At 43.8% G+C, this 15465-nt stretch overlaps 1 protein-coding gene across 1 annotated transcript; it reads left to right on the top strand.

Annotated features, from left to right (window-relative positions):
• The first annotated feature begins 570 nt into the window (after positions 1-570).
• On the top strand, positions 571-2682 carry LOC147607912 (uncharacterized). Its single transcript, XM_086789780.1, has 2 exons — positions 571-1941; positions 2046-2682. Exons 1-2 carry the CDS (start codon positions 1857-1859, stop codon positions 2444-2446), a joined length of 486 nt encoding a protein of 161 aa, XP_086645906.1. The 5' UTR covers positions 571-1856; the 3' UTR covers positions 2447-2682.
• Positions 2683-15465: the final 12783 nt, after the last annotated feature.

Below are 15465 nucleotides of genomic sequence, written 5' to 3'. Positions count from 1 at the left end.
GTGAACCCATGGGCCAAGTATATAAGTCAATGGCTCATAACTTTGTAAGGATCTTATTACCTTTTATCAACTAATGACATATGGTCTCCTTGCTTAGGCAAGTTTGGTGGTTGCTTTCTCCCATTGAGTAGCCCTTGGTGAGGTACACCCATGATGTGAGGACTCCATGTGATGAGTTCAACCCATGTGTGGACTCCATGTAATGAGTCTAATCCATCACTAATCTTCCTTAATCTCTCACCCCTCTTGCATTGGTATATCAGAGCATTGTCTTTGATCCATGATTTCTACAAATTCTAAAAATTTCTACATTTTCTTGATTTTCTGGGTCTTTCCTTGGTTAATGCTCCCTAATCATGCTCTAAATCTGTTTATCTTGAGTGATTAGGTGAGATTTGGGTGCTAAAGGCTCCATTTTGGTCAATTTTGGCCAAAAATTGGGCTTTGGACACCAAAATTTGAACTGCAGGACCAAAATTGGGAGAAAATTAATGCTAATTTCGATTAATCTTCACTAATCCAAAACGTTTTTTTAATTAGCACTTCTTCTCCATCATTTTTTAGGGCTTTGATGAAGCATTCCAAGAGCTTCCTACTGATCCTAGCAATTGTGTGTGATTGGAGCTTTTATCCATGGAGAAATCAGTCATCTAGGGCGCCACTTTGCTGATGTTTCCAGACCATTTCTGGCTGCCGTTTGCTGCGTTTTTCTGTCCTCCACGTTACTGCTACTGATGCGATTTGTATGGCTAAGCTTACCCTAGAGTTTGATTAGGCGCAAGCTTATGTAGCAGCGTTTTGTTTAAGGCCGTTTTCTAATTGAAGCCATAGCACCGTGTTGCATCCATTTTACAGCAATATAAGCGCATATTTACAGGCCGTTGCAACGCACATGAGCAGCTCGATTATTCCGTTTTTCAACGCACAGTTGCAGCCCGTTTTCAGCGCTCAGGACCAGCCATTTGCAGCGCACAGAAGTCAGCGATCTCTCCATGCCGTTTGTTGCTGTAGCTCGTGCGATTGAAGGGGATTCCATCAAGCTCATGGAGAGGCTGCATCAAGAACAAGGGGATTCCATCAAGCTTATGGGGAGGACTCTTCTTCATCAAATCTCAAGCTTCCATTAAAGCTACAAATCGAAAGAAGAAGCTTCAATCATCACATTCAAGTGCCGGTTGATTTCCATGGGCGAGTGATCTTTCCAATTGATGCAAATTGGGTGAGTGATCTTTCCAATTGATGCAAATTGGGGCTTATTCCATGGCATTGAGCATTATGGGAATGCAATAGCGCTAATGGATTAGACACTTGCAATATGTCATCCATTGATTGCTATGGGATTGGCCATAGTGTGGTAAGAAGCCATGAAGCACATCTATTGCAATATGGGGATGCATGAAGCACCTCTTATGTCATTTGGGGATGCTATGGGCTTGTGATCAATGCTCAAGTATGCTTTGGACCATGCTTCATGCCATTGAGTCATTCACTTGAAGCCATTAATATTCACTAGTGCTTGGAGTTGCATTGCCAATGGGATTGATGCTATTGAGATCAATTGACTTGTAATGGTGTTGATGTTTTGGATTTGTGGAAGCAAGGGATAAGCATGAGTTCATACTAGATCTTATTGCATATCATATGAAATGTATGGCATGAGTCATGCCACATACTTGTAAGAACTCCAACCTAATCATTTGATTCAAGCAAGCACACCTCACTACACATTGTACTCACTCTCAATTCATAGAATCTAGAATATGGTGAGGTACCTCAGGCATTGGAGGAGAGGCCCAGGGGGAGAATGGCTTGAATCCGCCGTGCCGTGATTGCCGGGTAAAGCGGTACGCACATGTATGGATTATGATGCAAGGTCATATGCCTATGACCAATACTATGAAGAAGAGGATGACCAAGATGAAGACGAGCCTACACATGAAGGTCAGTACATGCTAGCTTCTTCATCGTCTAACTTGGGTGCTCGATTGCTTAGCAAGCATGCATTACTTGTGAGACTTTCTCTTTTGGCGATGCTATGGATGTAGATTCTTTGGCAGTTACTTGGGACATGGCATCTAGTTATGCTTGGATGTTCTCACAGGATGATGAGATGTTTTATTTTGGGGATGTCATACTGGATGCATTTGTGGACATAGGCTATGCCTTTGATTACATTCCGATGCCAGATCGTTTTGATGCCACTACATGCGAGCTGTTTGATTTCAGTGATGCCCTGGAGTCATTAACAGATTGGTTCACATTGGACCTTGATTCTTGGTCACAGATGTGGAGCATGACATTCAATGGTGATTCTTGGACAGCACTTGGTAGTGGGCATGCATATGAGCAGATGACACATCTGGACCACATATTTGGTGGTATGCAGCACATAGACCTTATGCTTGATAGTGATGGTTCAGTGTTGGTCTATGACTCATTTTGGTAGATGATTATGCATACATGACTACACATGACTCTCATCATACCGATAATGTTTCTACTCATGGAGTGTATGCACTAGTTGATGCTTATGGGGATCCAGAGTATGGAGCATGTTCTTTTGATCCATGTGGATGCTTAGGTGACACTACATGTTTTATGGTGGCAACCCTTTTCACGTTTGGATGTGCTATATGCCATATGGGGTGCATAGTGGATGACTACTTATGGCATATAGCTGGTTTTGAGTGTTGAGATATCGAGCTCTAGTGAGGCGGTGGACACTGATGACCCGCCTGGGGGATAGGCCCCGTACTTACACCACTGGCATGGTTGGTGAGATCTTGGGTGATATGCGGCCAGTGGGATGACAGGCTGTGTGACAGCCATTCTAGAGACTGGCATAGTTATAGCGCCAGCTCATTTAGTCGGGTTCACACTATAGAGAACCCGTGTATGTATTTGGTTGAGTACCTTTCATATTGTGTGTACTCTTATTCTTGTATATGGTGTGTTGAGTGTAGAGTAGAGAAGAAGAAGATTTTCAGCCTCTCACCTTGTGTGTTCTCTATTAGGGTTTTGTGAGTGTGTGTGTGTGCTTGCAAGAACTCAAGCTCTCTTCCCCCCTGCATCTTTTCATGGTATCAGAGCCTGGTTCGTGCTAAGGGCTGAGCTGCAAGCAAGAGAACCACAGGAAGCGGTACGAGGGTAAGAGCTTCAACTACTCTTCCCTATTGTGTTGGTGACTACACCCTTGTCGGGAGCTCTACGGGAGGCACCGGCAAACGATCTCCGATTGAGGAGCTTTCTTCGCGGGAGTGAAGCTATAGGGCAACTATACAGTCCTACGGACTGTAGTCATACGGACTGAATTTTCGGGCCGAAAACGCGTTTCGGACGCGTCTGGACCTCCGTTTTTCAGAAAGCAGGCGATTTCGAGCACTGCGGGTAAGTCATCGATTCTTTGCAGAACTCTGTTTTAAGAACTGCAGGAAGACAGATTGACTGTGCAGACACTGTGGGTGCTGCAAAGAGGTCTACAGTTGCCATTGGGTGTATGTATGTGCATTGAAGTCACTGGTTGTGACATTTGAGAGTACTGCAGTACCGCTGTGCAGAAAATACAGCATTTGTGCAGAAAAAAAAAACCAGAGTGCAGTTTCTGGTAAAGTTGTGTTTTTGGCAAGATGTCAAATGATGGGATAACTCAGATTGTGGCTGAGAAGCTGGATAAGAATAACTTCCATGCTTGGAGGTTCAGGTTGACTAATTTCCTGATGGGAAAAAAATTTTTGGGACTACATAGAAGGTGAACATGAAGAGGCACCGGAGATACCGGACATAAACCCTACTGCTGCAGATGTGAAAGAGTTTAAAGACTGGAACCAAGGAGCCAGGAAGGTTATGTATTGGCTATCCATTAGTATACAGGACACCATGATTGGGCACATTCAGGATGCCAAGTCCCCCAAGGAGGCGTGGGACACCTTGGTAAAGCTTTATGAAACAAATACCAAGGCTCGTAAGATACAGTTGAAGAATGAACTTCATACTGTGGAGAAAAAGAGCATGTCTGTGAATGACTATGCGCTGAAGATAAAGGGTATTGTGGAATCCCTTGCATCTATTGGTGTTTCAGTAGATGATGATGACAAGGTGGAAGTCTGTCTACGTGGTCTCGGGCCACAATACAAGGCGTTTAAGACGTCTATTCAGACTCGGAAAAACATTCCCAACTTTACAGATTTGGTGTCTATGCTGATTATCGAAGAGAAGAGCTTGGGTGAAGACCAACAGTCTTCACAAAGCAAAAACAGTTCAGAGCAACAGGCTTTCTACACGAGTTCAGGAAGAGGACGAGGTAGAGGAGGCCGTGGACGCGGTCAAGGAGGTGGCCGAACAGGTAATCAGAATTATGGCCAGCAGCAGCAGCAACAACAACAGTCCCAGAATCAACAACAACAACAACACGCAGGTGGAAGAGGCAGATTCAGAGGCAGGGGGAGTCAAAGAGGCCGTGGAAATTGGCAAAGGCAATATAATGATGCACGTGAATGCTACTATTGTGGTAAGCCTGGACATGTGCAGTCAGAATGTTATAAGAAGCAGGCTGACATGCAAAATGGGAAAGTGCAGCAAAACAACTATGCATCCTCAAGCAGAAATAATGAGGACAATGAAAGGTTGTTTGTTATGCAGCATGTTGTGAATGCCATGTCTGAAAATGTTGATGCAGCACAAAAAGATAATGTATGGTATGTGGATTCAGGCGCTTCGAACCACATGACGAGTCATGGGGAGTGGTTCAAGGAGATGAAGAACCCGGAAAGACCAGGTTTTGTGGAAACAGGGGATGACACTGCTCATCCAATTGCCCACGTTGGAGATGTGCCATTATCTATGCAGGATGGCAAAGTGAAGTACCTTGCAGATGTACTTCATGTACCGAACATAACAAAGAATCTGGTTTCAGTTGGCCAGATGATTGAGCAGGGTTTGCAGGTTCGGTTTAACCCAGATGGGTGTTATGTTGAAGATTTCAAAGACAAGTGCAGGTTGGTTGCAAAAGGCAACAGAGTGGGCAGAATGTTTACGTTAGATGTAGACATGCCTGAAATGAGTGCTGCGATGTTTGCAAATGGTTCAGGAGTTGTTGCAGACACAGACATATGGCATAAAAGAATTGGACATGTAAATGTGCAGAGATTGAAGTCTATGCAGACAAAAGGAATTGTGACAGGGCTGCCAAAATTTAAAGTGGAAGGTATGCAGAAAATATGTGAAGCATGCCAATTTGGGAAGCAAACAAAGCATGTGTTTCCACGTAACAGATATGTGAGCAAAAATGCACTAGATGTTGTGCATTCAGATGTATGGGGTCCTACGAAGACCGTGTCTATGGGAGGCTACAGGTACTATGTCACTTTCATTGATGACCACACAAGGAAAGTGTGGGTATATTTCATGAAGGAGAAGAGTGAGGTGTTCACTCACTTTCAGAATTTCAGAGTTTTGGTTGAAAAGCAAACAGGGAAATATGTTAAGTGCCTAAGGTCAGATGGAGGGGGAGAATACTTCTCCAATGAGTTCTCTGATTTTTTGAAGAAGAATGGTATTCGGAGACAGTTCACATGCAGATACACTCCGCAGCAAAATGGAGTTGCTGAGCGGAAAAATAGGCACATTGCTGAGATTGCGCGAGCATTGATGGAAGAGAAGAATATGCCGCATTGCTATTGGGCTGAGGCTGTTTCTACAGCAGTATACATCATGAACAGGACTCCAACTGCAGCCATACATGATGTAACTCCAGAGGAGAGGTTTACTGGCAGAAAACCAGATTTGTCTCATCTGAAAGTTTTTGGATGCATTGCATATGTGCATGTGCCAGATGAGTTGAGAACTAAGCTGGATCCGAAAGCTGAAAAATGTGTGTTTATTGGATATTCCCTTGAGCAAAAGGGATACAGGTGTTATAACCCTGCTACACGTGAGCTGAGGGTAAACAGGGATGTTGTGTTTGATGAGATGAGCAGCTGGTATGTTGCTGAAAAAGAAGCTGTTGGGGCTGATGTGAGTGGAAGTGTGGTTGCACAGAATGCAGGTCAGCAATCACAGTCTTTGAGTGGACCAGGAGAGTCCTCATCTAGTGGGTCTGTTGATAGACCATGGAGTGGCAGGCTGCGTCATAATACCAGCCCTGCAAATGTGATTAGTACATCACGTAAAGGAAAAGAGAAAGTGGTTGAGCCCCTTGGTATGCCTGACATTTCTGCAGGGCATTCTCATGTTGATGGAGAGTCTAGTGGCTCAGATATGAGCCTTGATGAGGAGCTTGGGATCCCAGCTATGAGAACACCTGGTGTAAAGAAGGCTATGGAAGCCATGAATGAGAAGCTGCGAAGATCTGGGAGAGTGAGAAATCCTGTGCAGAGATTTACCTATGATGGTTATGTGGCACATCACTATGCATATATGGCAAAGGTTGTGCAGGTTGTTGAGCCAACATGCATTGATGAGGCTGTTGGAAATGTGTATTGGGAGAAAGCTATGGATGAGGAGATGGATGCACTATATGGAAATGAAACTTGGGATTTAGTGCAATTGCCTGAAGGCAAGAAAGCCATTGGATGCAAGTGGGTGTACAAAGTTAAACATAACAGTGATGGAAGCATAAATAGGTACAAGGCTAGATTGGTAGCCAAAGGATATGCGCAGACATATGGGATTGATTATGAGGAAACTTTCAGCCCAGTTGCCAAGATGGCAACGGTGAGAGTTGTGATAGCAGTGGTGGCTGCGTCAAAGCAATGGTCTTTACATCAGATGGATGTAAAGAATGCATTCTTGCATGGGGATTTGCAAGAAGAGGTGTATATGTTGCAGCCACCTGGTTATGAGGATGTGGGTCACCCCGAGCATGTTTGCAGGTTGAAGAAAGCCTTGTATGGCTTAAAGCAAGCACCAAGAGCATGGTCTGACAAGATTTCTGAATATCTTGTCACTATTGGCTTTCATGTAGCCAATGCAGATTTCTCATTGTATGTGAGACATGGTGATAGAGGGGTTGTGCTTGTTGTCATCTATGTAGATGACTTAATCATTACGGGGGACCATGATGCAGAGATCTTTGATGTAAAGATCTTGCTTAGACAGAAGTTCGAGATGAAGGATCTGGGGGAGCTCAGATATTTCTTGGGCATTGAGGTGATTAGGTCACCACATGGTATTGGATTACTGCAGAGACAGTATGGCTTGGACATGTTGTCCAAGTATGGTATGATAGGCTGTAAGCCTATTTCTGTGCCATTGGATCAGAATGGCAAGTTCAGTGCAGATTCAGGAGAGATCTTGGAGGATCCTACTATGTACAGGAGCATAGTAGGAAGTTTGATCTACATGACGATCACCAGACCAGATTTGAGCTATGCTGTTGGGTTGGTGAGTCAGTTTATGCAGGTTCCACGGAAACCGCATTTGGATGCAGTGAGACGCATACTGAGGTATGTGAAGTCTACTTTACATTGTGGACTGTTCTATGAGACTGGGACAGAGATATGTGTACATGGGTACACAGATGCTGATTGGGCTGGTAGTATCTCAGACAGAAGATCTACCAGTGGATTCATGTTTTCTTTGGGGAGTGCTGCTGTGACTTGGAGCAGCAAGAAGCAGCCTACGGTTGCTCTATCGAGTACGGAGGCCGAGTACAGAGGAGCTGCTATGGCAGCGTGTGAGGTAGCTTGGTTGAGAAAGCTACTTGCAGATTTGGGTCTATCAGTGGATAGACAAGTTGTCATTTTTTGTGACAACATTAGCAGTATACAGTTGGCCAGGAACCCAGTCTTTCATGCTCGTACGAAGCACATAGAGGTCCACTACCACTTCGTCAGAGAGAAGGTCTTGGCAGGAGACCTTGACCTTGTTTATGTCAGCACAGAGGATCAGGTAGCTGACATCTTCACCAAAGCATTGGGTACAGAGAAGCTCCGCAGATTCAGGGCTTCGCTTGGTGTACATGAGATGGAGTTGAGCTCGAGGGGGAGTGTTGAGATATCCAGCTCTAGTGAGGCGGTGGACACTGATGACCCGCCTGGGGGATAGGCCCCGTACTTACACCACTGGCATGGTTGGTGAGATCTTGGGTGATATGCGGCCAGTGGGATGACAGGCTGTGTGACAGCCATTCTAGAGACTGGCATAGTTATAGCGCCAGCTCATTTAGTCGGGTTCACACTATAGAGAACCCGTGTATGTATTTGGTTGAGTACCTTTCATATTGTGTGTACTCTTATTCTTGTATATGGTGTGTTGAGTGTAGAGTAGAGAAGAAGAAGATTTTCAGCCTCTCACCTTGTGTGTTCTCTATTAGGGTTTTGTGAGTGTGTGTGTGTGCTTGCAAGAACTCAAGCTCTCTTCCCCCCTGCATCTTTTCATTGAGGGCATATTTGTAGCTTCTTCTAGCAGGAGTCTTGATGCATATATGTTAGCGGCTAGAGAGCTACTACAAGATGGCTTCGGATGTGGTTACAGGCTGGCTTTGGATTATGCTTTTGTTGCTAGAGCTGTTTTTGGATCATGAGGATGGGCCTATGAGCTTTCCCTCACATATGGATGATTGCTCAGTATGTGATGATGCATATGGCGTATCCAGTTTTCCATTTGATCCGGGGGGATACCTATATCTACTTGGGAGATGTAGCCACTTTATCTTTAATTTGGGTGGCTTGTACATTGTGGAGGATATCTTGTCTAGCATTGGGACAGCTATCCATTTGATCCAGGAGGATGTTAGCTATGCCCATTTGCAGATTGGTTTTGAGCTTTGGATCACATGGTCACATATTGCCTACCTTGGATAGCAGTTTACAGCCATGTGAGTTTTGGGGTTGATCTTGACCATGCTTTGAGACCATTTTTATGCCGTATATGGTTGTATGGTTATGGGAGTTGTATTCCATCTCATGGATTGATACTCTATGGTTTCGATGATGAAACCTATTGGGTGGGGATGGTTTGTAACAGAGCTTCCTGGATCATGGTCGCATTGGTATATGGGCCATCGGCACATGGGTACACTTTGGGGACATGGATGTATCATGTGGGCCTTGGACATTGGGCATGGGGCTATGGGCTAGGCCTAATGTGGAGGCCAAGGACATGAATATGTGTGAATCCATGGGCCAAGTATATAAGTTAATGGCTCATAACTTTGTAAGGATCTTATTACCTTTTATCAACTAATGACATATGGTCTCCTTGCTTAGGCAAGTTTGGTGGTTGCTTTCTCTCATTGAGTAGCCCTTGGTGAGGTACATTCATGTGAGGACTCCATGTGATGAGTTTAACCCATGTGTGGACTCCATGTAATGAGTCTAATCCTTCTCTAATCCATCACTAATCTTCCTTAATCTCTCACCCCTCTTGCATCAAGCTTATTAGAATAGCTTATCTTTGGCGAGTGGTTATTTTTCATAGTATTGCGTAAGCAGCATCAGTTAATACTGCTTTGGAGAGTGAGATGCACGCTGTAAGATTCCTCCTCAGCCTGAATAATGAATAAGCTTTTACCTCAATCCTCTATAATCATTCCCTATTTCAAAATGCAAGAAAATATTATTTTTCCTTGTTTTTGCCTAGAGAAAAGAAAAATTCTAGAAATTTATGGATTATGGTCCAATTAAGGTTCCTATGGGCCAATAGGATTATTCTAAGTGTTGGAATAAGATAAATTCAAAGAGTTGACTGAGTACAAGGTTTATTAGTTAAAAATTACGAGATATGTGCGCTTTTACCGCACGAGTCATAGCTGGGGACTTCTCGAACACCGTATGCGAGCCACGAATGGCTGCAAGCATACAACCAGGAAAGCAAGCTCAAACAGAATGCGAAGGTGTGTCACTCACCGCTAAAACCGTCGCCGTGAAGGATTCTCGCGTCGCAGTGAAGAAGGAGCCGCCGTCGTCGCTCTACCGCCTCGCCGCCGTCGTGCCGCTACACAGTGCTCGATCGCTCCCTCACTCTCTCTCTCTCTCTCACACACACACACACGCAGGAGAAGGAAACCAAGAAGATAAGGCAAGAGCACTCTTGTATTCAACACATGAGAATGAGAGTTTTAGAGTTACATTTGACTCTTATAGGTGACTTAGCCGTTCACACATGGGCGTCCATACATGGCCGGCCGATCCTAACCCTTACCCTGCTGATATTCAAGGTGCGCCTCTCATCGCCGATCACCCAATCCCTTTATCCTTAACATATGGTGTCGACAAGCCCGGTCCATTACTCAAAATATTTAAATTAATGACGTAAAACATAGTACGTCTCAATGTCCGTCATAGGTTAACATGCCCTCCTTCTTGATGTAGATTCCGTCCTCGGAAGCTATGGTATGGTAAGCTCGATAGGGTTGTTGTGGTAGACCGTCTGCAAAACAGGGAAGTAGAGTGAAAGTATGCTGGCATTCAAAAGATATAAAGTGTATAAATTCAAGCATGTTAGACCACAATGGATCTTGCTATGAGAACTTAGTTTAAGGGTCACATGAATGAGCTAGTGTAGCAAATTAACAGGAGTTTAAAATTATTGAGAGTAAATCAAGAGTTAGCAAGGTGTCAAAGGTTAATCAAGGTTTATAACTGGCCTAAGTTAATGAAAATAACCAAGCTTAATAAATAAACAGATGACCACAATGTGTCTACTCTAAGAACAAGTTAATACCACGAGCCTAGGGACACAAGAAACATCAGAGTTACAGGAGCCTTTTGTAGGCATGGTCAATAGGCGAATTAGCCATTCTAATTCCTTAACATTTTCCTCTCTGGCTAGTACATCTATATGATCCCATTCAGTTTCAATTAGAGGATAGCACATGTGAAATATCTGAGAAAGGTACAGATGATACCTCTCACCAAAGGTGGGAGTGGATGAAGTGTATGATGATCGTGCATCTGCCATATCTGCAAACACAGATATAGCATCAGTAAGTTTATGAGAGGTCAATCTAGTTCTTGATTGTATATATGGATATTTTTGCTCTTAATGTGCTCTTGCTCTTTTTACTATTTTTTGCTTTTCTTTTCTTTTCTTTTCTGTGTATGAAGCTATATATATACATCCCCTTGAATTTGGCAATTACAGGGGAGAAGGTTAAGGAGAAAGCATTAGAATGTCGAGCGTGAGTACATGCTCCCCCTTTCCTTGGGTAGATCATATTTTTTGCAATGATGTTGCAGCCTCTTGGAACCAATTTGTCCAGCGGGTCATAGGTTGTGATGTGGGCAGATAGCTTTTTATGACCCGTGTGGCCACATCCAATTGCAGAGATGGTAGTGTATGCTCCCATTGACGAATGGAGGAAATGGTTTCCGACGATACTTTTACAAAGGGAGACATAGACTCATTGGTCTCTTGTTGGGTGTCGACAAGAGTAGGTGTAGAGCATGAAGACACTTCTATATCAATGTGTGCCTGGCATGAGGAGCTAGAAGCTTCATGTGGCTCCCCCCTTCCTGAGCTAGGTGGTATTGATTGATATCATTTGGGAATCCAAACTAACTCTAGAAGAAGTGGTGCGGAGCACTCTGTTACCTTTCCCTTACCACAGTCTTGAATTGTCGTTGGGGTGGCAACATTTGGTTTACAAGGTTTTACAGGTGATATAGAGGGATTCAGCTTATGTTTAGGGACCCAAATCTGGTCATTCCCCTCGTAGTATCCTTGGGCTACTAATAAATTTTTAGGGATCCATCGTGATGTTACATTGCCCTTTCTCGGGTGGGTAGCTGCTTTCTTCCTATGATGCTTCTTGTCCGAACGAGAGTGAGCAGGGAAAGTAGCTGTTAACGAAGCTTTTGGGACCCATTTGTATGTATTTTTTGGCATAGTAAGCTGAGCTTTAGAGACCACCCTGCATGTTTCCACTCTTGGCGTTGAAGCGTTAGAGGGGTGGCAAACAATCAAAGATGGTTTTGCCAGTGGACTTTGTGATTTTTCATTATCTAGCATTTGAGTGGATGACTTAGGTACGGGATTTTGAGCGGCCAGACCTAGTGTTGGTTCTTGCGTTGTGACTCGTCTGGTTGCCCAATCGATATTACACTTGGTGACTATCATCCATTTGCGCCCTAAGTTTACAGTCCCTTCCATGGTACCCACACGCATAACCAAAAAGATTTGAATTACGGTCCCCTTGTCATAGGCAACCGGAGTGTGCAGGATTCCTGAGACAGGGATTTTCTTCTTGTTGATTCCTTTAACTTGGATATCTCTTGGATAAAGGTAGTTTTCCAAGTTGGCACCACACGCCATATGATAGCAAATTGTGTTGAGCTCCTGTATCCAATAATGCATTATACAGCACCTCCCCGTAAGGACTCTGTAACTCAATTGGGTATCTTAGAGGCAGGTCAGATTCTAGTGAATCCTCCTCTGCCTCCTTGAAAAATACTTACGTAATTCCCAAGTTGTCTTCTCGCTGGCGCCTAGCATGCTGTTGACGTTCTTTGGCTTCAACTCTCGCTTGTATCTTCTTAAGCTCAGCTTGTTCTTTAGCTGCCTTCTTTTGATGGATTGCATGTAACTCCTCTTGGCTCAAGAGGTCATAGTATCTTTTGAATTTACTCCCATTAAGGAATCCAATGGTTTTAACTCCGTCGAGAGTCTCCACTTGGATGGTATCTTGCGGGGTAATTTCACATACTCTATATGGTCCCTTACCAGCATATTTGAGCTTCTTCTTTTTGTTACGCACTCCATACATCAGGACTTTATCCCCAACCTTGATGTCCTTGTCCTTCAGGTGGCGATCAAACTATTTTTTCCTTCTATCCTTCTCCACAAGGGCATTGTATACAGCCAATTGTCTTTCTTCGTTTAGCCGCTCAAGGATATATAGACGCTCTACTAGGGGATTACCATCCCAACCCTCTTGAGTAGAAACACGAAGACTAGGAATGACAAATTCCCACGGCATGACTGCTTCTTGGCCATATACCATTTTGAATGGTGTGCAATTAATAGCCACTTTGTACGCAGTATGATAGGCCCATAAATCTGTCGTCGTAAGCTTTAGATCCCAATCTGTGCGATGAGCTTCAACTGTCTTTGTCAAAACAGAGATTAAAGTCTTGTTGGTACTCTCCGCTTGGCCATTCGCTTGCGAATAGTAAGGAGTAGATTTATGATGGGATATCATGAAATTTGTTGTGAGCTCCTTAATCACTTCATTTATAAAATGCGTACCATTGTCGCTCACAAGTTCAAAAGGACAACCAAAGCGTGTGATTATATTTTCAAAGAGGAACTTGGCTGTTGTCCTTGCATCTGCCTTACGTGTCACTTTCGCTTCAGCCCATTTGGTCATATAGTCAGTGCCCACAATAATATAGCGAGATTGTGTGTTGCGGGCCGCTGGGCTAATTGGACCTACAAAGTCTAAACCCCACTTTTCAAATGGTTGGTTTACTTTGATTGGATGTAGGGGCATCTGATCTTTTTGTTGGGGTTTCTTGTATCGTTGGCATTCATCACAACCCTTCACAAAGAGTGATGCATCTTGGAACATAGTGGGCCACCAATACCCCGATTGTAAGATCTTTTGCGCAGTTAAGTCTCTTGAGAAGTGACCACCGGCTACGCCCATATGTGCGCAGTTAAGTCTCCTGAGAAGTGACCACCGGCTACGCCCATATCTGCCTCTTGCAAAATGTATAGATACTCATCCTCTCGGGCACAACGCCTAAGAACGTCATCCTTTCCTCTTTTATAAAGAGTCCCGGCTATCAGGCAATAGGGTTCGCATTCTTTGATCAGCTTTCGAGCTAGATCTTTACGAAGCTCCTTGGGTGGAAAGCCATTAACCAAACAATCTTCTTACTCCATTCAGGCATTGTCTCCACCATGAACAGGGAAGTGTCAGGTAAGTCATCATCAATTCCCGTAGGAGCCTCACCATTAGGTATGCGAGATAAATGATCAGCCATAACATGTTTTTTGCCAGGTCTCACAACAACAGTGAAATTAAACTCAAGAAGAATCAATAGCCATCGTGTGATTCTTCCTGTGGAGCATGGTTTGTTTACCAGATACAACAATGCTTGATGATCTACATAGAAAACAAACTTGGTGGCAAGGAGGTAATAACGAAATTTCCTTATGCATATATCATTGCCAACCCTTCTCGCTCCGTAGTGGTGTAGTTCATCTCAGCATCGTTCAACTGGCGACTGGCAAAGCTAATGGGGTAGTCTAATTTGTGTTCTCCGGGTTGAGTTAACACACACCCAATAGCAAAGTTTGATGCATCAATATGCACATGGAAGATTAAATCCCAGTTAGGCATTCGCAAGATTCGAGCACTCGCCAAGGCCTTCTTTAATAGCTCATATGCACGGTCACAATCTTCAGTCCAAATAAACTCGATGAGAAGCTTATACAACGGTCAAGCTATCTCCGTGAAGAATAGAATAAATCTTTGATAATAACCAACATGGCCCATAAAGCGTTGGACTCCCTTATAGTTGGTAGGTGGGGGCAATTCCAGAATGACCTTGATTTTACTCTCGTCAGTGGAAATCCCATTTTTGGACACTATATGTCCTAAGATAACTCCGTGTTTAACCCAGAATTGGCATTTGAAAGGATACATTGAGATGCGATATAATCTACACCTTTCAAATATTTTTCGTAAACACCTCAAGTTCTCGTCCCAAGAGGAATGAACACAAAGATCATCTAAGAAAGCTTCACAGAAGTCCCTTAGATATTCCTTAAAGGCCGTGTTTATCAATCATTGGAATGTTGCAGGTGCATTGGTTAAGCCAAAAGCCATGACGCGAAAGGCAAACACTCCAAACTTCGTGATAAATGCTGTTTTAGCTTGGTCCTCGACTGCAATTGTGATCTGATTGTAACTCGAGTACCCATCTTAAAAGCTATATGCCTCTTTGCCTGCCACTCTTTCAAGCACATGTTCAGAATATGGCAAGGGGTAATGATCCCTTTTGGTGGCTACATTAACCTTTTTGAGATCAACGCACACTCTGAGTTTCCCATTCTTCTTTGGTACAATGACTATCGGAGAAACCCATTCTGAGTGCTCAATAGGGTATATGAATCCACATTTTACAAGCTTTTCAATTTCCTCTTGTACAATCTTTGTGTACTTAGGATTCATTGGGTAGGGACGTTGCTGGACTGGTTTAGCAGTGCTAATCATTGTAATCGTGTGTTGCACCACCGAGGGTGGAACACCCTTCATATCATGATATGTCCAAGCAAATATGTCCTTGAATTCTTTAAGAAGCTTCTTAAGTGCAGCTTCTTTCCTTGGTGAGGTCTTGAGCAATAAAAACTGGTTTAGACTCCTCACCTGGATCTGCTAAGTCTATCTCCTTAACTACCGCAGGGCCATCGTAGACACCGCTACTCCCATTGGTAGGCGTTCGTTGGGCTTTTGTATAGACGACTTTACGTTCCCCTGTGGTGGTGAATGATTTGAAATGCTCGGGTGCGGGGTGTAAG

The sequence above is a fragment of the Cibotium barometz genome, chromosome 54, assembly GCF_041138505.1.
Source record: "Cibotium barometz isolate CiBa-2024 chromosome 54, ASM4113850v1, whole genome shotgun sequence".
NCBI classification, from domain to species: domain Eukaryota; kingdom Viridiplantae; phylum Streptophyta; class Polypodiopsida; order Cyatheales; family Cibotiaceae; genus Cibotium; species Cibotium barometz.
This window is presented reverse-complemented; position numbering and strand designations above follow the sequence as displayed.

Excerpts from the sequence above, each read along its gene's own strand:
- LOC147607912 (XM_086789780.1), top strand. The coding sequence starts at position 1,857 with ATGGATTATGATGCAAGGTCATATGCCTATGACCAATACTATGAAGAA. Across the intron at positions 1,942-2,045 it reads AGACGAGCCTACACATGAAG|ATTCTTTGGCAGTTACTTGG; the intron begins GTCAGTACATGC and ends CTATGGATGTAG.